The following is a 27,073-nucleotide window of genomic DNA, read 5'->3' on the forward strand; positions in this document are numbered from 1 at the left end:
TGACTCCTGTCTGCATCTCAGTTTTCCCTGTGGGAGTCCAGACCCATGTATGGGAAGGGAAGTGGGGTGACTGTGCAGAACCTGGCACACCCCTCTACGATATGCCTGCCACATTCCTTGCCTGACCCTGTTGCCAATATTGTTCAGGACCGATCTGTGTGGAGCATCCTCGGTAGCATATGTTTCGATCAATGGTCAATTCACTTTGTTTCTGTCAATGAGGTCAAAGCTGAATACCTTGTACCCTTTCTGCATTGTGCGAGCCACTTGCAAAGTTTAACCTTGAGATTGGCGAAGCTATCAATAGTAGAGCTAAGATTACTTAGCTTGCCTTTGGCCACAATCTGTTTGTGAGTAGTTAACATTGGGTATTATAGAAGTACATAATGGTAAGGGAATTTATGGTGGACACACTGACTTATGAATTTCAAAAGGACAATATCAAATCCTAAATTTTAATTGGTGATTTGTTAATAGCAGCATCATGTTAAGGATAGGCACCCAACCTCTCAATGGGCAGTCATTGGGTGGCCTGGTCTCATGAGTATGTCATCATCTTTGAAAACTGGAGAATTAACATCTCAATTTAGATTTCGATTTTTCCTGATGACAGTCTGGTATGATTATGGGTTAAACACGTTATCTTTGTCTATAATATTTGGAAATGCTGAGTAAACTTCATCTGATTATATTGAACAAAACTTTAAGGATTAAATATTTGCATGTTGTACACATTTTCATTTCATAAATATGACCTGCTTTATAACTCAACATTCAAAAGGAGACATGCATTGATACCTTGTATGATGCTGTTCCTGGATCACGTATTCCTGGGGCATGCATTCCATTACCATAGCCAGCATAACTCACTACCCATGGTTCATGGAATGTAATCCAGTTTTTAACCTGATGCCCAAAGGTGGCAAAGCAGAAGTCAGCATAATCCACAAATGCATCCACAATGCTCTCATTCTGCCATCCACCTAGATCTTGCAGGGATTGTGGAAGATCCCAATGAAATAATGTCACCATTGGTTCAATATTTGAATCCAGGAGGCTGCGTATCAATTTCTTATAATAATTCACTCCCTTGAGGTTCTGACTGCTTTTATAGCCAGAGGGAAATATCCTGGCCCAGGATATAGAAAATTTATATATCTGTGACTGTAAACCCCTAAGAAGATAAACATCATAGTCAATTTTGCGGTAGCTGTCGCATGCGATGTTTGTGGTTTCATTCATGTGTGCATGACCTTGGTGTGAAAATCTGTCCCAAATACTCTCTCCTTTCCCATCTTCTGCCCAGCCTCCTTCAATTTGAAAGGAGGCTGTTGCTGTGCCCCAGAGGAAGCCAGTAGGGAAGGAGTTATTCAAGAAGGAATCTCTTTCTGCATCCGATTGGGTAGCAAATTTCTCAAAAACTGTTTGGTAGGAAGAAAAAGCAGCAGTTCCAACAATATGTCCTTTTTCGTTATGTTTTTGTGTTTCGAGGTCTTCTTGATTCTCGGATAAACTGCAATTAAGAACATATTTGTTTTAGAAGCTTAAAAATAAACAACAGAATTGCAGCAGGTGAAAAAAAACTTTCCGGTTTCGCATTATGAATTAAACAATTTAGTATATTCAGTGTAAAATCCAAAAGGAAGTGTTTGGGACTTAAATATAGATACATTCTAAACACTAGGCTCTGTGCTAAGTACACTTCAGTATGACATTTTTTTATATATTTGAGGATTAAAACCACTTTGGAAGCAAATTAAGAATGTATTGGTAGAATGTGGTAATTTTCAATAAGCACAATAAAAAACAATGCTATTCATAATTCATAACACACTATTAATCATTTGAAAAAGAAAAATCAGCTAACAAATACTAAAAATAGTAAAACTTAATCTTGCAAAATCTCATGAAAAAGTTCTTGCACACATGGGTAAATAATCTCATATCACCTTTTGAAAGCTCCCTATGTATACAGCCTGTCAGGAAATATCAACCGTTTTTTTACCATACACTCATCTGCTCTCATTTATTCCTTACTGTCTTAATATCCATTTTATCCGGACATTTTATATAAAGAATATTCTTGAACAAAAGGATGTTCTACTATCTCCATCATTTTATTTCATATGCATATGGTGGGTGGGGGAATTGTGGAAACTGATGGAGTTTCACCATCCTTAACATTTTTTAGTGTGCATGAAGTACAAAGGATAGCTACTCCAGGTAGGGCGTCCTACATAAATTAGTTTAGATTTAGTTTAGTTTAAATAGTTTAGATGTCTCTTTTGCTCTTACTGTCAAGTTGCTGACAGTACCTCTGTTCGATTTATAACGCAACACAGAAAAATTAATATTATTCTTTCTCATCAATGATATGTCAGCTTGTTATATCTTTCCTGGAGTTACAGTAGTTATATTTACGGTTAACGCACAGCTGTTTTTGTACCCAACTGAAATGCTCTCATCGCCAATGATTTTTACTCTAAGTAAAGATCATGTTCTTTGAGTCAAACGTTTGAAGAAGTTAAGCTACTCGTATGACTAATATACTACGTTGTCACAAATTTGTGACAAAATGGCAAATTTGTCTCATTTGAAAAATGATGATGCTTGCCGAGGTAAGCCAGAAAACATGTACCTAGGATCACCATAAAACAAGTAAACGCAGCTTCTAATTTTAGATGACTTGAGAAAAACACTGAGCACAAAATACCAATAATCATAAGCAAAGTAGTCTTTATTTTAAATAAATTATAATGTTAGCATTGATGCGCTGTAACACATAATACTTATGAATATTGTAGCAATTAAATTGGAGTAGGCACATTTATGAACAGTGCTTAAAATTAAAGAGCAGTGTTGTGAAATAGGAATATTTAATAAATATAGTAGTAAGTGGAAGTAAATGCCCAAAAACAATGCCCTGAGGCACTTTCTTCTTTCTTTGTATGCTGCAGAATGCAGAACGGAGCACACATAGAAAAAGGAAAAATTAGGAGAACTAAAGATATCTCTCTTTGTTATGCCTCCCCTGGGAAGGCACAGAATTCTGTCGCATTCCCAGGGCCACCAGTATTGGTAAACCTAATAATGTCTCAGAATTCATGGGTGGATGTGTGGGAACTCCACCGTCCGCCCAGGGCACAAGCAGGCATCAACTTCAGTACTGTTTTTTGTGGCAACTTTGCCTGTCAGCACACATTTGTTTGTGTGTCACCAAATGCCACGTTTACCGCGTGCAAGGCTTCCTTCGTGAAGTCCCCATGCAGTGATAAAAGCCTGGTCTCCTCCCGCTCTTCAGCACACAGTAAACAGTTGCCAGCATTGTTTGACACTCGCCATCAATGCAATCCCTTCGGATGCAGCAGGATAGCCGTTTCCATAGTAGAGGAGCAGTGAAAACGACTCCTTCCCTGTGAACGGCGAGTGGTTTGACTGCCTCACTGTGCGGAATTTGAGATAAAGTTGAGTTTTAGCACCCGGTGTTTCAAACATTGGAAAAACCCAGAGGAGTAAAGCATGATATAGAGTTGAGCTTCCTGCTTGTGTGGAGACGTGGGTCCCTCCCATGTGACAGAGCACTATCGTGTACCGTGCATCTATGGGGTCCTTTATTTAACAGGCACATCCAATCAAGGCCGAATGCAAGTCTCTTGGCCATCACTCAATCCTAGGGCCATCGAAAAGTGGAAAACACCTGTTGACATATAAACTGTCTCACAGAACGTCAACCACCCAGTGCAGGAAGTAAGGCAGGTTAGCCACTCAAGTCACGTGTTCTTTTTTCCTTTTCCTCATTTTCCGTTTAAAACAGCTTGGTCATCTTCTTTAAGAGAAGCTTAATTGGAGAGAAAATTCAGATGTCTGAGAGTTTAGAAGAGCAGAGCTCCCCATCTATAGGTCATGATAGCAGATACCACTGATAAAAGTAGAGGCAGCGCGTCAGTGAAGGTGGTGCACTGTCAGCAAAGTAAAATGTTTTTATAAGATTGTAATACAAAGACAGCAAGGACTAATATCAATAGACCAAACTTGGAACTAATTAGGGTCACCAGGTGCTACTTTGTGCACTCTGGTTCGCCTTGGTGGTCATTATTTACCATCATTTCTATGTAACTTCTTAAATGCTGATCAGCACATCTACAGGAAATGTATCCCTGGGCTCTTAGGCGACATGAGTGTTTGTGGCTCTCCAGGCGGTTAGATCCCTATAGGGTCCCATGGTTATTTTTAGCATATCCAATGACTAACTTACACAGAACGTTTGCTTAGGATGACCTTTTCAGCTTTAATTATTTTTAAAATTAAAACTAAAAATGTAACAAGCATTTGCAATGCAATAGGTCTCGCATTTGCGAAAGTTTAAGTTATTGGCATTATAAATGACAATACCTTTTATTTATGTTTTAAAAACCAACATATAAATAAAAGGCATTGTCATTTACAATGCCAAGAGCTCCTCCTCTCACCCATCTCTCTTTCATCATTATATCACCGCTCCTCCTTTCACCCCCTATCCCCTTCCGGTCTTTCCCTCCACCACTTCTCTCCCTTTCCAGTCGTCCTCCCTCTCTTCCTCTATCACTCTCCCTTCTTTTCTGTTTTTTATCTCTTTCCATGCTACACTCACCTCCTCTCACTCTTTTTCCCGGCCCTCTGTCTCCCACAGTACTCCTCCCGCCTCTCTTTCCCTGAATGGCTCCTTCCAAAGGGTATTTCTGTGGGACTCGATCATAAGGTGAGGAATCTGTGAGGAAAAAGTATTCATCAACTTTTTGGGTGATGGATACTTTTCCCCACTGATTTCTCACCTTATGAATGTTATGTTTCCTTCAAAAGCAATATTTTTAGAGGCTACTTTATCTTCCCATATATTCCTCACTATTATCCCCCCACCGTGAACTAATGATGTTAATAAAAATATTCTAGTGTATGCAGAGGTTGCCTACTGTTATTGTACATGTTTTTGTGCTCTCTTGGTTCCTCTGTGCATGCCTCACCGGGGCACGAAAAACTGAAGAAAGTGAAAAAAACTGGTGTTGCTGAATAGCCCTGAAGTGAACAGTGGTTTTCGTAAAACCCAGGCAGGACAGCAACAATTTAATTCGTGAAGTGCCTCGCATGCTCATCAGAATGTATCTTCTCGCAAAATGAAAACTTTCTGAGTGAGATACATATCCTAATGAATACAAATGTCCCCATTCTGATGAAGCAACAGAAATAGACGGGGCTTATCGGAGCCCCAAGTTCTTTCTGTTCCTGACACTGTCTTTGTGATCTTCGAGGCCAGTGGTCCCAAGGGCATGGTCAAGGGCTCCAAAGGGCAAACCAGGAGAACAGTGTCTCCCCTGGGTGACACTTAAATGACGTCAATATTGAGCTGCTAGTAAAATGACTCTGCACTTCGATAAGTCTCTTGTGTGTTGCTAGTCTATATTAACATTTGCCACTGTAGCTTCACTTACTTTACCCTGTGTAACTCCAGCTTCCTTTCTAATATTTCTTCACTTTTTCTTTCTGCCCATAAATTGAGGCAGAGTTGAAAAATCGAAGGGAAATTTCCAGATGTCTGCAGTCAATTTGTAAAATGTAAAAACATGCATAGAGCCAAAAATCTGCTGGGAACGAAGCAATCCGCGTTTTCTATAAAAAAACATGTTCTTCTATGGAGCTAAAGTCATTGGACAGCGCCATTTCCCCGGGTTCTTTCGTAGGTCTTTGCATTGCTTAACTTGTGCCAGTGGTGGGCACCGGTGCACATTTTTGGGGGGCTGAGACCTATTTTTTTTATTATGACTGACCCCGAGAAAGAGATAAAAAAACAGCAAAGGTAGAAAGAAGGATTTAAAGGAAGGTAGGAAAACGGTGACATAGGAGGGAGCCATGATGGAAAAGCTTGCGAGAGAAAGACAGTTAAATGGGTGGAGGGTGGTGGAAGATAGACGATGGAGGTGGTTTCAATACCAGAATTGGGTAGCTTTGGAATGTGGCAGCGGCCGCACCAGGCTCATAAGATAAACTAACTTTGTGCCCCTGCACTTATTTCCTTCTTTAACTAATTAAGCACTGAGGCCACGCAGTTCTAAATTCCATTCTTGACATCTTTAGGGGCCGGCAGTGTTCATGAGATAAGAGGAGGCTCAGCAGAACGCCTCTGTGACGCTCCCCCGGGTCGAGCGGACCGCAGCATCATCTGTTGTGTTTATTTTGAAATCTGGGACTGCTCCGGGGCTCCGAGAGCCTCTTGACCTGGGCCTCTGCCAGGGGGGACTGTCGCTGCTGACCTCTCCCATGACCTCAGAGCGGGCCCTGGCCAGACTCCCTTCCCACTCCTCTCCCATGTCATGCATGGGTTATAGAAGAATGTAATGGCAAATGAAAGTCACAATATCTTCATTACAAATGAGAACGAAGGAAGCATTCTCCCTTTGTTTATTACTATATAAATACATTTAAAAGTCGATTTGCTGCTTAACACTTTAACGTCAGGAACAGTCCACTGTGCACGCTAAGTTCTGTTAGTAATATATATGTGATGCTGTGTTACGTTACGCTATATTCCAGGGCACAAGTCCTAAACAAGCATCGATCTCTTGTCTTTATGGGGCCATGTGTTTCTAATTAGAAACACATGGCCCAATAAAGATAAGAAAGTGCTTTGCGACAGCAGCAAAGCAGGTGACCCAGTCGAATGGGAGACGAAAGGGCGTCCACAAAAAACCCTCATTTCCAATGGCAGGCCACCGTTTAGCATAAACGGTGATGCCAGCCAATGGAAATGAGGGGCGGGGTTAAAGCCCTTTTCTGAAATCCCTCTCTCACAACATTGCTCGCCAGCGAGCAGCACATGCACTGCAACGCAGGCAAGACCTAAAAAGGAAACCACAAATAATTGCTCCAACTGAAACTGAATCAAAGGGCCTATGGAAACCAAGATAACTTTAATTTTATGAGGTTGTTTGAAACTGCGAGTGGCTATGGCTGGGGCCACGCAGCCCTGGTCACGTGATCATAATTAAGTGCGAGCATTGTTGTCACGTGCTTTGGTGGGGACCAGGGCAAACATGTGCTCAACCCTTCTAGGAATTTTATTGGCTTTGCAAGGACAAAAGATCAAGTGAATTTGCCAGCATTCAAACCTGTGATGTACAAGTGAACACAGATATCTGCCGCACTAATGCCATGCCCTTCTACCTTTCTTTCCCTCACTATCGTTCTCTTCCTGCCTTTTCCCTCTATTTTCTTTCCTCCTTTCTTTCTTACTCTCTCCCTTCCTTTCAATCCTCTTTTTATACCTCCCTTACTTAGCTTTTATTCTTTCTACTGCCCCTTCCCTTCTCCCTAACTCCCATCATTCCTCACTTTCTCGATTTTTCCCAACCTCCTTCCCTTTCTCTTTTCCATCTTCTGTCCCTTTCCTTGACTTCTTCCTTTCTTTGAGTGTTTAGCCTCTTAAAACAACGCTCTATGGCTTCAGATACATATTTCTTTAGAAATGTATGAAACGTTTGTTTAATTGCCAAATATATATTGGTAATGATCCTAGTTAAGGGTGCAAAGCATGCTCGGTTTTCCATCCACCTTTTATCTATTATCCCCATAGCTGCATCAATTTCAAGCCTACATATCAGCTACATGTAATTTATCACAGTACTACCCCATTTACCTAATCTCCCCACTTTATAATAGTAACAACACAATATATTGCCTTTCTTAAAAATCAAGTCATAACACTTCAACAGACTTTCAATCACTTATATTGCACACCTATTCACCAAACTACAACTTACAACAAAAACGAATTATTTATTATTAATCACATAGGCGAAACCTTATGAATTCACCACTTCTTGTTATTGCCTTTTTATACAGTGAGCGACAGGTGGCAACTTCCGCAACATCCCTATGTTTGGAAGATAAGGCATAAGCTAGAGAGCAGGCAGAAGCCAACCAACGAAGACTGTCCTTTCTTTAAGCATGGGCTTTAAAAGGGCAGAATTGATATTATTACAAATATTCTCAAATGCAAGAACAATTTGTTGCTCATCACCCCGTCCTGCTAAACATGATAGAAACGTGTGGGTTATTTTTTAATTATTGCAATTAGAAAAAAGACTAGGAATAGGGAGCTTCCAAACAAGTCTAAGACCATTGCTTTTGTTTTTTTGTGTAGGCTATGATTTTAGAGACAACAAAAAAACAGGCAGTGGAAGGGAAAATGACCAGAACCGAACGCTTTCCAACAGGTGCCCCATGCAAACAAAATAGGTACCATTGTCAATAGTGGCAACATCCTATCACCTCATCTGTTCCACTTTAAATGGTGGTAAAATCAAGTCAGCGACAATGCCCTATGAAAGCATTTCACCCACATACACTATGCAATCCACACATAGGGTCCTAAGTCGCAAATCTTTTGCTATCAGTAGATGTGACTCACTCTTGTGGTTTTCCTGGCTTACTCCTGCAATTGAAGTGTAAGTCAGTAGTACTGCAAGAGTAAGTCACACCTATCGTAGACTTAAAAGGCAGCTGCATCGGTTCAATTCCTGCCAGGGGATTCTGTGTGAATGCAGACGAGGAAAGACTGTAAACAGAGGCGGATTACAAAGTGCTTAATTTGAGCCGGTGCTTTACGGTGCTCACCACCATCACTTAATTGCTAGCACCGGCGCTTATGACAGTGCCATATGTTTTTTTAACCAAATTTTAATTTAATGTTCCAGCAATGCCATGCGTCATGGTCGTTCTTTTCCTACTTGATTAGATCACACTGAAAGCTGTGCCGATATTGCTAAACTGAGGTTTTCCACAACAGTACCTAATTTTACTTCTAGCTTGATTTCCAGGTCATTTCCGGGTCATGGACGGCGGAACCACTCACAGTGAAGAGAAAGAGAGATGCAACCAATGCAGTGAAGGGTTTTTTCCTGCCTTGCGACGGAAATGAAAAGCGGACAGAAATACATGGGTCAGGAATACTAGCAGCACCGGGTGTGGCACAGCTAGACAGTGTTTCGTTTTTTGGGAAGGGGCTCATAATAGCAGGTGCGTCTGACAGCTAAGAATGCAGCCTGCAGGGGCCCGCAGCCAGCCTGGCCAGTCACCGACCTGCGCAGCTTTTGTATCTGATCTCATGTTACTGGGGACCCTCGAGTGCAGGGCAGGGCCTCTGAGGACGAGGAGGCCCGCTCTCCTAGCTCCGGGCGCAGGTGTCCGGAGGCGAGGAGCTATTGGTGGAGAACTGCTGAGCTTGGAGGAGGCTCCGGGTTTGCACCACCGATCACCTGCAGGAAGAACCTCTGGGGATAGGCGAGGCGCAAGGGGTGCACGTGCACCATTTGCAGGAAGAACCACAGGCCCCAAATGATGCAAGGGCAGTCGGTTGTGTGCAAGGGGAAACACATAGGCCAGCCAATGCACACAGAGGGGTAGGTCCACCATGGATGCTCAAAACAACCTGCAAATGCCCGTGGGCAAGCAGGGCCTGCACCATCTGTAACACATCCAGGAGAAGGGGCTACAGCAGCTGCATCACAATGGCTCTGAGGGCCTCTTTACCATACAGGGCCATATCATCTGCACCAAAGACTCGCTAGCTGCCGGAGCCATATTTCTGGCAGCCCCAGGGGGTTCTTGACCTGGTATCAGTTCATGAGGGCATGCTGTGAAGAGCCAAGTTGATATGTGACACCAGCATGCTCACGCCCTTAGCTGCCACCTCTTCAATTGCATGTACCGTGGCCACAGCGTATGCACCTTCTTATTACACCGTGACTACAATAGCTTTACCAGCTCCCGGGGTAAATGAGAGTGCCACCTGCCAGAGAGAGCCTGCCAGCAATGCCCTGCAGAGGCTGGCACTGATCGCAGAGCAGGAGGTAAGAGCAACCAGCTGCTGAAAGTGCAAATTGGCACATGTAGCACACGTGCAGTGTTTGAGGTTACATGTTGAGAAAATGGACTCAATGTCTCTGTATGTATGTTAATGAGCAATTTCCATCGGTGGTGGTGGGGGGGGGGGGGGGGGTCATAGTAAAAATATGTTATCTATGAATGAGGTGAAGACTATGACTCACTACATCCTATTTGAAGAAGTGGTCACTCACACATTTTGCCCATACATTGGAGGTGGCATCAGTATACAACCAAGCAATTTTTAAGACTGTACTGTTCCTGCTGTAGTCTCTGACAGCTTAAACCGTTTTTAGGCCTGGCTTGACAGCAGAGCTGTCGCCAGACAATATGTGATCAGTTAAGAAAAGGGCTTTAAGCGTCACTACCAGGTGAGGGGCTTTGGCTCAGCCCATATGTTGGTAGCCGGCGTACATGTTTTTATTGTGCAGAATTTGTCTTCATCCACAAAAAAGGCTTGCCCTCAAAGCAGCTGTGATCATTGTGTTTTTTTTTAATCCAGTTGTTCTTAGATAAGTGATAATTTACAGGGTTTTATTGTTTACTCTGGCAGCAGCATAGATGGGAGGAAGGCGACCATTAACTTTAAGACTTCAGAGTGCAGTTTTATGTTTTAGAGCCCATGGATACACTAGTGTACATGTATTTTTTTGTCTGCCTTTGCTTGACCTTATATCTTCAACAAAAATAGCTTTCAGAGTCCTACTGATACAGGGGCTTAGGCTCCATCCACATATTGACACCTCTGCAGACCTAAAAAAATCATAACCTCCAGGTATGGTAACTTGAAGAATCCATTTGACCTAACTGTCATGTACATGACCCATAAACTGGTCTCGTTATGTCATCCTGTGCAAATATGTAGTTTTGCAAAGCTACTTTTTTCTTCTTTATCACATACGAGAGCACATTCCAATTTGTGAGTTCAGCATTCCTGCTGTGCAAAAAAATCTATTTGGTTTGATTGAATGGACTACCCGTATGCTAATGCTCCATGCATAATAAGAATCTAGGAGGGGCTGAACCAGTAGATTGGAAGGGGTTAGTTCCCCGTTCCAATGGTGGGTAGGAGGCTGCTTTCAGGAAGGGTCTCCCTTTCCAGCCCTGAAAGCAACTCACTCAGCCCTCCCTCACTCAGATCACACTGCACCTCAGTCAAAGCAGGAGTCCCTATATCCCCTTTGCTCAAGGGTGCCTATCACAACCACTTAAGAGGAACCCTATTATTAAAGCAGTGGCGCACACGCACCACTATCACACCTTCAGCTCTGAGGGGAACACCACCTACCACCGTACACTACCTAGGGTTGCAGGTTAGATTATTTCACAGCATTCTACATTATGGAGCTGTGTTGGACATTTAAGGTGGTGTCAGGGCTCATATGGCTACAATTGGATTATACATCGTGGTTGTTAGTAGACATTTGGGCTATGCTTGGGCACTAGGGGCAGTGTGTGGGTGGTGAATTTGAAGATGTTATAGTGCATAATATGACTGTGTAAGCCTAAAGCACCTGGATATTTGACAGATATGACACACTATATATCATGGAATCACGGGGTATTACATCTGGCTTTCAGAAGTGCCAGTTGAGGATGTGGGTAGAGCCAAAAGAGTAAGTGGCTGGAGCCAGTGGAAGAAGTGGGTGGAGCCGGGAAAGTGGGTGTGGCCTCCTAAAATAATTGAGCACCTGCACTTAATATTTTACAAATTAAGCACTGATTACAATGATAAAGGCTTTTATCAAAAGAGCTACAGAAACATTTCTACATACATCAGACTTGGTTGCTAGCTTGTGAATACTATATATATATATATACCTCATTCTAGACATTTGCTCTTAAACTTTGTTTTTGTTCATTGTAGTTTTAATTTTTATACTATAGAATTGCACTAGTCAGAAGGCATACGAGATCAAATATGTATAACATGTTGCATCATAGACCGGAAGCTAAAGGCAATTGGAAAAAATGGAGCTTGGTACCAGCACTGGTTCTAGTTTCAGTTTCAAGTTACTTTCTAGTTTTTGATACGACCCACGATGACTTCTTTTCTAGGTATCATAATGGTCCAGGAGCCAGTTCACAAAACATACTCGCAAACCAACACCTGTACACAAATTCCTGTTCACAGATGTACACCCACTAGTTTGGGAAATTCACATACATTCCAATGAGTATGATCGGCAAACTGAACCAATCACTGCTTTTCTTGAGGTACTACTGGGAATGTCATATGGCATTCAGTTTCCCTAGGTGGTGTGGTACCCAAAGCACCACTCTGAATTAGGGTAAGAGAGTGTGCAAGGTAAATGTTCATTTTTTTCATTTTCTTTTCCCCCCAAAGAAACATTTTCCTTTACAGACCCATGAAGTTTGGCAGTGCTCCTTTTCCCTTGCCAACAAGGAATTAAATTCACTCTAGGCCTTTTGTTGGAGTAAATCTCCAAACATTTCCAGCTTGAGAGGGGATCAAAAAGGAATCTGTGAATGTCCCCAAACGTATGAGCTCACAAACTCTCAAGGCAACCCACACCTTGATCCATCCAATCTTCACTCCTTAAGGTCACCTTACCATCGTGAAACCATTTATGCCTGCCAGGGTCTCTTTTGTTGATACTCGACAGGCGTGAATGGACCCCTTGTTGGTTTTAAATGTAGGTTTATTATAGCATAAAAGGCTTTGTGAATGAGGACCCCATTGTTCTATTTTATAACACGAAAATCTGCATTTTTTTCATTTCCATTTATTGTGTCATCATACTAAGAGCCTTTCAATAAGCTTTGGAAATACTTTTCACATAAAGAAATATAATTGTCAATAAAATAAAAAGTATCTTACGAATTTGAAGATCCCGGTAAAGGTTCAATGAATTCAGTAATATCATATCCCATTGGTATTAAATTATATTTACTGATAGCTGCAATGGAAAGAAATAGGAAATGAATTAAATTGGGTATCAGGAAATTCACCTATTTTAACAGTCTAAAATGTTTTAAATGAAGGGAAAATAGGACTGGTCCCCATGAGTGCGAAAATGGGTCCATGAGAGTCCAGTATGGGTCTGTGTCACTCACTCTTGTAGAGCACCTGGCTTACTCCTGAATTCCAGGAGTAAGTCAAGTATAAGCCAGGCCCACATTCTTTCTATCCATTGTTGGGTGTCTTCATGCATTTCTATAGTGGCCTGCATGTTTTTAGCACACAGTGTACACACATTCAAAACATCCTGGGGATTCGGAATGTATTTCAAATTGACTGAAGGTAAAGGGGTTGCTATTCCATGCTGGCTTTTGTTAGTGACAATAGTGAAAGGTGGTATATTCTTCTTCCGCACCTTGGGGTGTTGTCCTCCTTCAACACCTCATGTAGTATAACTGCTCTATGAAGCGTACTCCAGAAGGTGAATATAACCGCAGCCGAGACTCCTCTGTCACAGCCAATGGTTGCAGTGAAGCGTCTCTGGCAGGAAAACAAATTAGCCTTCTAGTCTAACTAGCCACTGCCTGGTCTAATAGTGGTATGAACTTGGCTGTTTGAAGATGGTATAGCTTATGCCCCTAACATTCTTGTAAACATGCTCCTGCATCTTAATGTACCGCCAACTTGGAAAAATATTTTCATTGCCCACAGCTGGAGGTAGAAATTCTGCGAGAAGTGAGGAGAAGTGGTGGATTTTCCACTAGGCATGTATTTGCCAACAGCGGTCTTCCTAACTTGAATATAACTACCTTGAAGGACAATGCTAGAATAATAGGTGATCAAAATAAAGAATTCCAAATCTAGCGGATTTCCTCTATCGTTTTAGTGAGGGTAGAAAACGGTCTACAATGGCAAATAGAAGTTATCTCATCTCAGTGATAAATGAGGCCGTATATAGCTAGGCTTTTACATCAAGTTGTACAATTAACTACGTTGTATGAAATTATTAAAGATTACAAGCTTTGCAGTTTCCTGAAAATGCTAATGTTCTTAAATTTACAAAGCTTTATCTGAAAGCAAAAATTCCCACCAAGAAAGTTTTTAAGTAGATATTTTTGCTGGGTCCTCGCCCAGTTATGTGGTGTCTTATAACTAGCCAAATACATGAAGGTGCAAAGATGGCAAATTTAAAAAAATACACCTTATTAAAGTTGACAAAAAGTCAACTTGTCAAATTTGAAGATCCCTAAAAGTGGTCCTTCTGGAAGGTGTTACCCAATAACCAATTTATTTTTTCTGTTGTAGGATATCCCATTGCAACTCTGAAGGAACTCCTGGCTATTTATGGTGTGTTGTGTGTGTGCATGTAATGGTACCAGAATGGTGATTTTGAGTGGCAGTGCTTGGGTTGTATGTTAAGGTAATTCTTATGGCCATGTATTGTGGGAATGGTCTGGTGAGTCTCTGTTTGGCATATGCTATTATTGTAGACTACAAGTACAATGCATATTGTGGACAGACTCTGACTATTAAAAGTTCACAGAGGATTAAAGTGAGAATTTAATTAAAATGTTTTTTGTGGTAGTCGTTAAAAGTAGCATTAGAAAAGCCAGTGGGTTCAGTCCAGGAAAGATGGTGCCATTATTGATTTTTTAATTATTTTTATTGCAAGTATATGCCACAAAGATAAAAATAAGGAAAACAAGCCAGTGCCCAAACAAGGCGGCCATAGGCTTGCAATAATAATTCAGATTTAAAAAATGACCATCGCATGGGTGACATAGGTGTATCGCCGACCACGGAGATGGAACTGACGGAGCACCAATGGTACATGAGGGACGCAGATGGATAAAGGAAACCGAAAATTTGATTGATACATTTTGTAAACCATATACTGTGCAACATGTACTGACTAATATTATGTATGTGACTGATATTGCTTTATTCTCAATAAAAACAATTAAAAAATATATATATATATATGCTTAAGCACTGTGTAGATCAAATATTGCTCTTTGGAAAATGTAGGCAATTTCATGTGTGCAAACATTCATTTCTTTCAATTTATTCTCAGTAAAAATGTTTTAACCAAAGAAAAAAAAAAAAAGACCTTTGCATATTATTTTAGTACATCAGTGTACATGCTTTGTATCAGGCAAGTGTACTTACAACAGGTATATAAACCACAGATCCATGGAGTTACTGCAGATATTGTAACCTGGATTCGGCCAGTACCTTTGTCTGAAGCGGAATCTGGATTCCTGGGTCACTTGGAATGAGGCTCTAGGAAGACTAGCTGGTCCAAGCGTCTGGCTGACTGGGAAAGTGGTAGGCTGTTCTTGGGAAGGTTGGGGTACTAGTGTGGCTAGCTGGGTTGTTTGAGAAAACAAAGCAATAGAGGCATTCGTCTAGAGGACGCTTGTGGCATGTCTTGGGCACTTTTTTAGGAGACTTGATGTGTGCTTGCCAGCCAGGTGCAGCCGAGAATGTTAATCCTAAAACCCTCATTCTGGTCAGTGCAAGAATACCGTGTGATAAAATGGTCTCAGGGAAAATCAGCTACTGCGCATGTCAGTTTTCCCTCCCCCTTCTGTGATTCACATACTAGATTGGGGGGATAACATGGATACAGTTTTAAAGCAGGGTAAATCTACACCTTTCCCTTTCACCGACCTGCCAAAGTCTAAATGTGGAGTAAACACCCTGTGGAAATTCCTCCAGGTTACACATGGACGAATTTCTGGAAAAACAAAATCGTGAGTCGGAGCAAAATTAAGACAGACCTTGGACTCAACCACTATATGCATCCGATTTTTATAATCAAAATGAGGGAATGGTTGCTAAAGATGTGTGCGTTCTCAACTGCTTCACCCTCCGGATAAAATACTTTCTGTGAATGAAAGCTGCTTTAAGGGGCCAGAAAGGAGTCGCTTTGGTATTGCTTTGTGGTTTTTTGGTGGCACTTTATTCAAGGAGCAGGAGGCATTCGCTAATAGTGGGCAACAGATGGATTTTTCTTTTCCCTATCTTGCCACATCCATGCATAGGCCATATTATCAAGGAACGGCGATAACATTATCGCCGCTTTAGCGGCAGGAAACTGCCGCTAAAGCGGCGATAATGGGCTTGATAATATGCCCTTGAGAATTCCCATACAAGCCCAGGTTCTGGTGTGAACCTGGGCTTCTATGGGAATTCATAGGAATGTTATACATTTTGCGTATATTTTATTTCAAAGGACAACTACATTTATTGAATATATGGTTAATGGAACCAGGGAAAAAGGGAGCAGGAAGAGAATGCATGGTAAGGGTTCACTATATCCATGCAATGTATTGCTTGGCAATAAAATTGTGTACTCTACATCGACCTACTAGTTCATTGTAAGGTAAGTTCAGTATTTTGCTATTTTTAATTCCACTTCTACTTACCTCTCAATGCAAGTATGGGTGGAGTTAAGAGTAGTAAATACACAAGCACATTAAAGTCTAGTGGTAAGTCGCTGGAGTGGATACAACATTATTGTAAGTTGATATTAATGGCCTCAATATAGTGCCATATAACCAAATGAGCGACAATTGTCTGTCACCAAAAACTATATATCGTGCACTGACATACATAATTCAGGGAATGAGAAAGTGGGGGAAATGGGCAAAAATGGCCAATCACATCCAACCATGATTAACCTTGTTGTTTGCCACACAATCAAATGAAATAAAGATTAAACACTTGCCCTCAGTGTCACACATCGCAACTATAAACCCCCAATTAAAGCCCACCATATGACCACTGGTTACCCCAGAACTCGTTCTAATCTCCATAGACATATTGGGAAGGTCTCTTCGAGCAGACCTGAGATCTGATTCCAAATTCAATTCTTCCTACACTGTGCATATAGATAGTCTCACCTGACCCTCTGCCGGAACCACAGCAAACATCTTTCAACGATTACTGATTTTATTGGCTAAAGATTGCGTGTCAAGCACCCTCTCCGCTGCCTCTACGAGGAAGCTCACCAGAGCAGGACCAAGGTTGGAAATATAAGCATAATTATTATGGGAATTGTATTTATATAGTGCTTACTACCTCTGACGAGGCGTTGAAGCACTTTACGGCGAGTAGCATGCTACTCCGGAACTTAAAGATAGTAGTTAATCTAGTGGTTATTGGTGGTTATTGCAGTCAGTCATGTGCTCTCAAGAAAATAATGGCATGCTTTTACTCCAGTTACTTTGTGATATATTAATACCAGGTAGATGTGATCATAAGTGAGGTCCAAGTGGTTTCAGGTGAATGGTAGGTGAGATAGATTGGCTGGTGTAGATTAGGTAATGGTAGATTACAGAGATAGAGTTTTACAAGAAAGTGCTGCAGCGCGGCACCGCAAGCCATTTGGCTGGGCCGTGCTGCGTCACTTTCAAAGCACAGGGAAGCGTCATATTTACAACAATATGACGCACCCTGGAGCTCTCCCCTGCGCTGGCACACAATTGGCTGCCACGAGCCAACGCAGGCACTCTTGCGTCATGGTGCAAGGGTGTCTGCATTTTAGGGGGGATTGTTTTTGTGCAGGAAGGGCCACCTTCCTGCGCAAAAACAATCACGAGAGGTGTTTTCCTCTTTCTATGTGTGCTGCAGAATGCAAAGAGGAAAAAACGAGGAGAAATAAGTGTTTTTCCTCGTGCACCTCATTCCCAGGTTTATAAAATGTTGCAAACCTGGTAATGGGGCAGAATCCATGGGTGTTGCATTGGAAAACCCACAGCAACACCCATGGCACGCCCTTTTCATGCAAAGTGTTGTGTAAAACGGGGACGTATTTACAAGGCCATGAAAAGCCACACAGGGTGGCTTTACGTGGCCTTGTAAATATGGAGCACCACACTGCACCGCCGGTGCGTCAAAAAAAGTGACACATAGGCGGCGTAAGGGGCTTGTAAATATACCCCAGGGTTTTAAAGAGGAGAGATTATGAGTTATAAAATGAGGTATCAGCCTTTTGCAGAATAATAAACTTTTAATCTTTCTTGAGAGGATGCCAAGCATGCAGAGATGCATCAGACGTGTAACACCCATTCTAGAAATCTAGTGATATTTGCATGGCCCCTCCTCAAAAAAGGCTTAACTTGTGTAAACCTCCTCCACATATTGGAGTCAACTTGGCCTAAGCTGCTTCTTGTGTATGTGGGAACCTATGCTCTGGAAACCTCATGTGCCACAACTGGGATTAAATGTGCCACCACAGGAGGTTTATATCGGTACATGGCTTGGAGTCATCACTGAGGACACTGGTTCCTGAAAATAGGGCCAGTAGGCTCATTTTCCATCCGAGCCCATGTTTTAAGAGTGATTTATTAGTATGCTCCACTGGCTGATTTGAGAATTCTCTTGAATCTCTGCAAAACAGGGCCTTGTTTCTACCCCATTCCCTGAGTTCACAACATTTTTCAAGCCTAATAAAGCGCCCTCCTCATGCACCGTCCCCAAGTTATTAACCCCCAGTTACTTTCTCAGCATCCCAATCCAGTCTCCCAAGGAAACTGCGATAGCCTACTAAGGGCAGTTCGTGATCCTATACCCTGTGGTCCAGATATTTATAAAAGTCGGCAGGATTCATATTCCTTTCACAACATCACATTATCCAAAGACATGTCACATCGCAAAGATTTAAACACAGCAAATGCGGGCACATATCTGACCTTCAAACACAGCAAAAGCAGGCACATATCTGAACTTCAAACACAGCAAAAGCAGGCACATATCTGACCTTCAAACACAGCAAATGTGAGCACATTTCTGACCTTCAAAAACAGCAAAGAAGGGCAAAATATGTGACCTTCAAACGCTGCGAATATGGGCACATATCTGAACTTCAAACACAGCAAAAGCAGGCACATATCTGAACTTCAAACACAGCAAAAGCAGGCACATATCTGAACTTCAAACACAGCCACAGCAAAAGCAGGCACATATCTGAACTTCAAACACAGCAAAAGCAGGCACATATCTGAACTTCAAACACAGCAAAAGCGGGCACATATCTGACCTTCAAACACAGCAAAGAAGGGCAAATATGTGACATTCAAACGCTGCGAATGTGGGCACATATCTGAACTTCAAACACAGCAAAAGCAGGCACATATCTCAACTTCAAACACAGCAAAAGCAAGCACATATCTGAACTTCAAACAAAGCAAATGCAGGCACATATCTGACCTTCAAACACAGCAAATACGGGCACATATATGACCTTCAAACACAGCAGATGCGGGCACATAGTTGACTTTCAAACACAGCAAATACGGGCACAGATCTGACCTTCAAACACAACAAATGCAGGCACATATCTGACCATCAAACGTAGCCAATGCGGGCACATATCTGATCTTCAAACGCAGAAAATGTAGGCGCATATCTGACATTTAAACACAGCAAAAGCGGTCACATATCTGACCTTCAAACACAGCAAATACGGGCACATATATGACCTTCAAACACAGCAAATGCGGGCACATATCTGACATTTAAACACAGCAAAAGCGGTCACATATCTGACCTTCAAACACAGCAAATGCAAATGTGGGCACATATCTGACCTTCAAACACAGCAAATGTGGGCACATATCTGACCTTCAAACACAGAAAATAGGGGCACATATCTGACCTTCGAATACAGCAAATAAGGGTACATATCTGTCCTCCGCTGTGGAAGAGAAACAATCCTGTAGTTTTAAAGTGAAGAGTAAAACTTTCAGGTTCATTTTTATATTCTGTGAAGTAAAAAAAGAAAAATACAAGGTGTCAGCGGATGGGATGAGATAAATGTGCATTCATATACTCTTAAAATTTAATTTTATAAATAAAATATGTGATTGTTTGCCGTTTCATGCCCCATACATGCCATTGTATGCCCTTAAGATGCACATATATTTCAAGGATGTGCGATCTTGCGCCAGACAAGGACTCTCATAGGCTGAAGACCGCATACATATGATCACATTGTGCCTCTGTTTCAATCATTACACCTAATGTGACATCTCACATTCTTAAAGGGACATGCTGCGCCATCAGAAACCAGTGTCAGATGCCTCAAATGTCTCAATGTATCGCCTGGAAGTGCTTTCATATATCCAACCAGTGCCTTCATAGGCCCCTAAAGGGCAGGATAGACCTAGGAGCACCTATTGCTAGCTCCTGGTGGGAAAAGCATACTTGAATACCTTGAGTTTTACATTTGAGAGCGCATATGCTTCTGTAATTGCATATTTACATTTTATGGAAGGGATATGATAGTATGCTTTTAAAAGGGGAGTGTTTGGTTGGTTATATTGGCTGTCACTGTCTCGCAGCCAGAGCCGGCCTTTGCTAAAATAGCACCCAGGGCGTGGGCAGAGAGAAATTTGGTACCTTTGGTGATGCTAGTGAAATAAATAGAACTAGTCTCTGTTTTTGACCATTTGGGGATCCGTTTAACTCCAAACTTATGCTGGGCACCCCTTATAGAGAAAACACAGTCGTCCCTAACCCAGCAGACCACCCACATAAGCAAGATTTATAAAAATACGGTGTCTAGGAATGTGGCCCCAGCATTAGAAATATATAACATCAAAGCCTTAGGAGCAGTATTATATGGAGCAGAAGTGGGGTAGCGGGAACACTGATTATCCTACTGTTATAGAACATCACTGTGTTAGATCCTTTTCAGGTCTCGCCTGACCCAGCACATGCGCTGGTCTGGCGAGACTTATTGAGAGGGCTCCAAAAAGTGCTAAAAGGCCAGCCTAGAGCTACAGTGCATGTGTGCGGGCGCGCGCGCTTTACTTCGATTACTTTCACTTTCGCGGCCGCTTAGATGTTTGATCGTGATCGCGATCACTTTTGCGGCCGCACGGCTGCTTTGCATAGCCAATAGGTCTCGCTTTTGGGACCTTATAGGTATTTAGTTATGCAACTGTTGCATGGTTAAACACTTATAAGGTCCCAAAGGCGAGACCTATTGGCTATGCCAATGCATGTTTAATCTACTATCCAGTACTCCCCTGACTCCAAATTACCTGGTTCAGGCCCAAATAAATTGGCCCACAAGCTGGTCTACAAGCACTTAATGGTCTGGCATCTCCTATGGACAATAGAGGAGCTTGCCTCCTACAGAGTGGTGATTAGGGGCCTTCTGACACAGTCCAAGGTTATTACAATCCCCTGGTTTAGTACTCTGAGAGATCTGTTGATAAAATCAGGGATTGAGGTTTATTGGTCAAGTCCTGAGGAGTTACGTTCAATTCCGAAGAGCTGGGTCAAAACCCTCTCTTGGGAGTCCACCCTGGTGAAAGATGTGACAAATCCGGTGGGGACTTTGACCCAGGAGTTTATGAACTTTAAACTTCTCCCATTGTTTGAGGAAACAATCGACGAAATTGTTCCTCCCCTCGCACATAAACTATTCCTCCAATTCAGATATAAGTCCCTTCCCAGTAAACTGTTTTGTAATGAGTGACACCCTAATGACTGCTCTGATGATAAATGTCCAGCTTGTAAAGGAAGCCCTGAAACCCTAGTCCAACTGTTATTCTTCTGCCCCCATTATAAGACCTTGAGGGGAAAGTGAATAAATCCCTTGTGTAGGCTTACAGGTCCTGGCCACTACCTTGATGTGCTGAGAATTCTTTCTACAGACACCCGTAGAGTAATAGTCTTTGGCTTAGCTCAATATTTGTTAGCTCTATGGATCAAACGTTCAAAATGTATTGTATATCATTTTTATTGCAACTGTATACATGGAAGAGATGTTATTTTTTAATGGCTCTTATGTTTTTATGCATCTTTATTCTGTTTCTTTTTCAATGTACTTTTTAAGATCCTTGTAATCGAAATAAAGTTATGATGGTGATGAATTAAATAAGGCAGCAGGGGCCTCCTTTTGTGTTCAGCAGTGACTGGCACCTGAACACAAACATTTCCGGACCTCCCCCACCACACCTAAATCACCGATAGCTTAGCTGCGTCAGGCTGAGGATGGCTTTGTTGGTGTGTGTCAGCAAGGGTGAGAGGGTGAAGGTAGGGCGAGGAAGGAGGCTAATCAGGTGTCATAAACATTGCCCACGGTATGGAAATAGAGGATTAAAACTGCTTTAATTGTCAAATCAGAGAGAAATGAGCATGCAGGGACACAGACTGGGCTGGAGCAAGATGACAGGGGTGCTGCTGTTGGCATTACCTAAATGCACACAGCTCCGTGCGCCCCTCAGAATATTGGTGGCCTAGGCCCAGCTCGCCCATGCTAAAGGAGGGCCCTGCTTGCATTGGTGGTTTCTTTATTGGGCCGTCATAGCATGTTTGTTTTGTAGCCCCCAGACGGTGGACCCTATAAATGCTTACTGTATAAAAAAGTTTTGATTCCTTTTTAGGTCAAGCCTAGCAGCGCGCATGCGCTTTCCTGCTAGGCATGCTGTATCTGATTGGGGTGCTTAGACTACACCCACCGCTTACCATTAGTTCCTTCTTGTGCTTTCCTGCATTCCTTTCCTCTTATTGGTCATACGCTGCTCTTTAGCCCACCTTTGGGTGTGTTTTTCTCGTTGTGGCGACTACCCCTCTTACATGACCCCTTACACCATTATTCTATTTTTCGTTTGTTTGGCGCGCTCTTTGATTCGCTGGATTGGTCCTGTGTCGTGAACACATGGTTTCGCCTGCACAGCTCTTGTTAATACTAGAGAGGCACCCCTGTACTTGTTTTACTTTATGATCGGATTACACAGCAAATTTGTATAGTGTTTATATGTTTTAGAAAAGAAAATGTGAATCTAAAAGGAATAATCATTTGACTTTTGCTCTGTCTCTAGCATCAATCAATATTAGTCGTACTGTTGTTGCAGCACTCGGCTTAGCTTCACATACTATATTCCTGCACGTTGGACATTATATATCCTTAAATGCCGATCTCGATTAATCCGTAGGCTAGTATGGGCTTTCTGTGTGCGTTTGTTTGTAATTTTACTTTTATGGCTTTTTTATCACTTTTTCTCTCTTGACCCCTGAGAACAGAGGCAGAGATAGCAGTGCCAGGGGCACCAAAGGGTGGTAGCAGCTGCTACCCCCTAGCTTTCTTAAGAGTTGCCCATGTGCATTCCTAGTGCACCCATGAGAATGGCCATGAGTAATAACTCACTAAGATCTCCTGGATTGCTTCACCTCACATTCCTCCTTCCTCGGTTGCATTCGTCTCCTGCTGCACTGGAATTCACCCTGCCTTTTCAGACCAGGATAAATGCAGACACAGCGTCTCGGTAATAAGAGTTCATCCTGAGTCACCAAAGTTTGTATCTGAGGTTATATAACCCACGCGGTGAACACTGACACTGCCAGGCTCTCTTATTTGTGTGTGCCAGGTACAGAGAGATAAGCGTTATTTACCCAGGATCACACAATCAAATTAAGCAACCTTGGCAACATTTCCACAGTGTGGTCCTTTATGAGCTATGCAGGGATGGGGGCTTTGGAGTATGGGTGGCAAGTGTGATCAAGGTCCCAGAAGGTCCAAAGGGCTCTCTAAGGATTTGTTAATAACTGCAGCTAAATCGTGCATTTTACAGCACTGCAAGCCAAATAGATTGGCTAAAAAGCCTTAGATTTTTCTGGCTTTTCTGATAAATAGCGCTTGACATATTTCAATACTCCAGGCTTTGATCTATTACAGAGGAGCATTGTTTCTCCATAGCAACAACACATAACTTACACTTTTCTGTCACTTTTGTTCGATGAGGCTTTTAAAACAGTAAGCACTTGTGTCAAACATCACTGTTGCCAACTAGAAAAAAAGCATTGTCATCGCCAATAGGTCTCGCCTGAAATACACCAAGATGGCCGCTTGAGAGGAGCTCTCCTAGGAAGCTTCAGGCTGGGGATGCACATTGTTTGCAAATCCCTGAAATATAGCCTAGCCATCCACCACCCTCTACCTACAAAGACGAAAGATTACCGAGAGACTAGGTGTCCTGGACTGCCTGCGATCGTTTTCATGGGTGCGAACACCGATGGAATATACAATTCTTTATAAGACAATCTTACCTGATTGAAGGTTCACGACAGGCGGATTCTTCCATGTTGGGAGGCCCACTGGAGACCGACCGGGTGAACGGACACAGCTGCGGAGGACCCCTGTCGGCTGTTCAGCGGCGGTCCCCCGTCGCCTCTCTGTTCATCGAGAGCCAAAATTCATGCTGCCTACGATGATGAGATGACTATCGGCTGAACCCTTGCCTTCACAGCTCTGACCCCCGAGGCCTTGCTGGCCTTGGCTGCCAGTGTTGTGTGGGCTGGCTGCTACAGCAGGATCACGATGGGCGCCCACCCTGGCTTGTGACTCTCCGATCGTCAACTGCCTTTGTAATTCACACTGCCTCTGATGGTGGGGTGACTGTCGGCGACAGCCCTGCCTTAGCAGCTCTGACCCCATTGGCCTCGCAGGCCCGGCTGCCAGTGATGTGTGTGATGGTTTCGACGGCTGGATTGCGCTGAGCGGCCCCAGGGCTTTGTGCCGTTCCCAGGGCTCGTTGCCTTCGTTGGCTGAAAGGCTCTTTTTCCGGAGTTCGCTATGGGGGGCCACACCTGAGACGAGTGCCCACGGTAGTTTCTTGTGTACTCGCTGTTGAGATTGTCCTTGGGATTGATGTTGTTTTAGGAGTCTCTCATTGTTGGGACCTGCGTGCCTGCAGCCTGGGTGTTCTGTTTTTGATTGTCTCTGCTGAACTGGCCCGGTCTCCTGGGTTTCGCCTTCGCGGCTGCCTGGGTCTCTGTCCGCTTCTGTGTCTGTGGCATTGCGCTGATTCCTGCATGTGCCCTTTTGTTCATTCCACCTGTTGGATTAGGGCTGGCCTGTGTTCTTGCCTCCATCATTCCTCAGACTGAATTTGCCGCTTGACCCCGACCTTCCGGTGGGATCCATTCTGCAGCGCTGACCCCCGGGGTCCTAAGGGTTGCCCTCCACCTTTCTGTTTGTTCATTGCTCCAGCTGATGTGAGTGGGCTAAGCCATTTGCGGTTGCCTCAATCCCCAGTCTCCTGCTGGTCCTTCGCCTAGCAGGGGATTTACTCGCGCAGTGTTGTGTGTAGGCCGACTGGTGCCGTCATTATCTAAATTGCATGGTCCTCCCCGCCCGTCAGTACAATTCTGATCATGCTTTGAGTACTGTGCTTTGCCCCTGGTTGGGGATACACTAAGTTTGGGCCTGTGCCTCCCCTCCATTTTGTGTGCCTCCCACCTCTTTACCTTTGGGGCTTCACAAGATGGCGACTCGGAATTCTCATTGAAATGAAACTAGGACTCACCTAGCACGGATTTCTGTTGAAACCGAGGTAGGACTGACATTTTGACACTGAAATTCAAGAAAGACTTCCTTCTTCCAGAAAGACTACCTTATGCACGAGCAACCAATCCTCTGAATTAATTCCTGGCCATCCATATTGATCATTAACACTCTGATGTTTCTCTTCCCTTAACTTATAATTCTATGCACCTTATTTGTTCTACTCTACTGCACTACAGGCTATAGAATCTTCCCTCTCCCCCTTCCTTGCTCCAACCCTAATTTGGCCCCTTCCCTTTTCTCTTAAAATTTACAATTCTAGTCACCAAATTCGTTCTATTCTACCGCACAACAGACTATAGAATCTTTCCTCTCCCCCTTCCTTGTGCCTACCTTAATTTGTCTCCTTCCCTTTTCTCTGACAACAGCGGTCTCTGAGGGGTCTCCCTACAGAACCACTCCTGCTTTTTACCGTTATAGTATCTGGTGTTTGTAGTATTGACTTCATCTGATGCTTTGACATTACCTGTTTTCTATTGCACTGTGTGGATGCTCTCCCTATCGAATATTTTTCTAATCCGAATCCTTCCTGAATAGCGTTTTTCAAACCTCCCTGTCTTTGACTGCTTCTATTCTATTCTTGTTTCTTATCATATCTTCAACAAAGTCCCCCCACAATCCCCCGGATCCTGCTCTCACTAGTCATGGCCCTGACTCGTGGAGCATCTTATATCCGTCAAATATTTCTAAGAATGGCAAGAAAAATTTCAAACATAAATTATTGAAACTTCACCCTGAACCGTTAATAGTGGATACCTACCACAGCCTGTCCTACGAAAACAGACTTTATTTTCTACACCAAACACCGACTAAATGGAAAAAGATATTCCTTCTCCACATTCCTATCACTAAATCTGTCAAAAGTATGTATGGAATTAAACTGACGACTACCCCCTCCCTTTCTTTCAATGGGGAAATTGATATATCCGTGTTCAGAACTGGTAACATTCTTATTCAGGCATCTGACCATCACCTCAACCCAACCATCTTCCCAGTTTCACACTCTGACACACTTCCTATTCAATTGCCTTCTCTTGTGTCTCCTACTGCTCTCTCCTCTATGTCTACTGTCCTGACTTCTAACGAAATCCATTCCAAGCGATACGATGAGGTTTATTCCCTCAATACTCCCTGTTTCTTTCACTCTCCCAACTCCTCACCGTATCGTATGGCTGACTCTAAGCACTTCACGCTGAGCCCATTAAATACTTGTTTGAATATCATTGACCACCTGTCTAATTTTTTGGCTCCCTCCCCCGTCTCTATTTACCCTTTCCTTGTTGGATCTCCCTCCACCTTCACCCCATGCCTCCTTCACTGTGGGAATCCCCCCAAACTTTATTGCACAGATACTGAACAGTTTAGAACTCAAACTCAATTCTCTGGCTACAGAATTATCTCTTCTTAGAGGGGATCTCTCTATCCTTAACTCACTGGCTTGCACCTCAATCTCTGATACTTCTCCCACTAGTTCTCACAACTTCTCTCGACATGCCAGGTGACCGACCATCCCCCTTTAAAGACGGGCTCACAGGCCTTACCGCGGTGTTTGCTCCCTCTCCATTGTTGACCTTGATGCCCAGAGCAAATCCTATCTCCCTAAGTCCCAGGTGACTTATCACCTCCCTTACTCCAACATCCCAGTAATAGTGGGCGTCAACTGAGTCCCTTCAACTCTCAACTCGCCTAGAGCTCCAGCGCAACTCACCACCATCCACACCCTCAAACCAGCTAAGGATAACCCTAATCCTCTTTCTGGCATGCTTATTAACTGCAGATCGGCAGCACTACATGCTACGGATATTTCTGAAACCATCCTCAGCGAGGCTATTGACATTGCTTTCCTCACTGAAACCTGGCTCAATGACCAC

General features: G+C 43.0%; 1 protein-coding gene across 1 annotated transcript in view; it reads right to left on the reverse strand.

Annotated features, from left to right (window-relative positions):
- LCT (lactase) overlaps positions 1 to 27,073 on the reverse strand; it is a 241,660-nt gene that overhangs the window by 125,575 nt on the left and 89,012 nt on the right. The window contains exons 4-6 of the mRNA XM_085647530.1: positions 19,503 to 19,608; positions 12,758 to 12,836; positions 799 to 1,513 (exon numbers count right to left, since the gene is read on the reverse strand). Coding sequence (XP_085503656.1) covers positions 799 to 1,513; positions 12,758 to 12,836; positions 19,503 to 19,608 — 900 coding nt within the window. The remainder of the gene's footprint in view (positions 1 to 798; positions 1,514 to 12,757; positions 12,837 to 19,502; positions 19,609 to 27,073) is intronic.

The sequence above is a fragment of the Triturus cristatus genome, chromosome 3_2 (assembly GCF_964204655.1).
Source record: "Triturus cristatus chromosome 3_2, aTriCri1.1, whole genome shotgun sequence".
Lineage (NCBI taxonomy): Eukaryota > Metazoa > Chordata > Amphibia > Caudata > Salamandridae > Triturus > Triturus cristatus.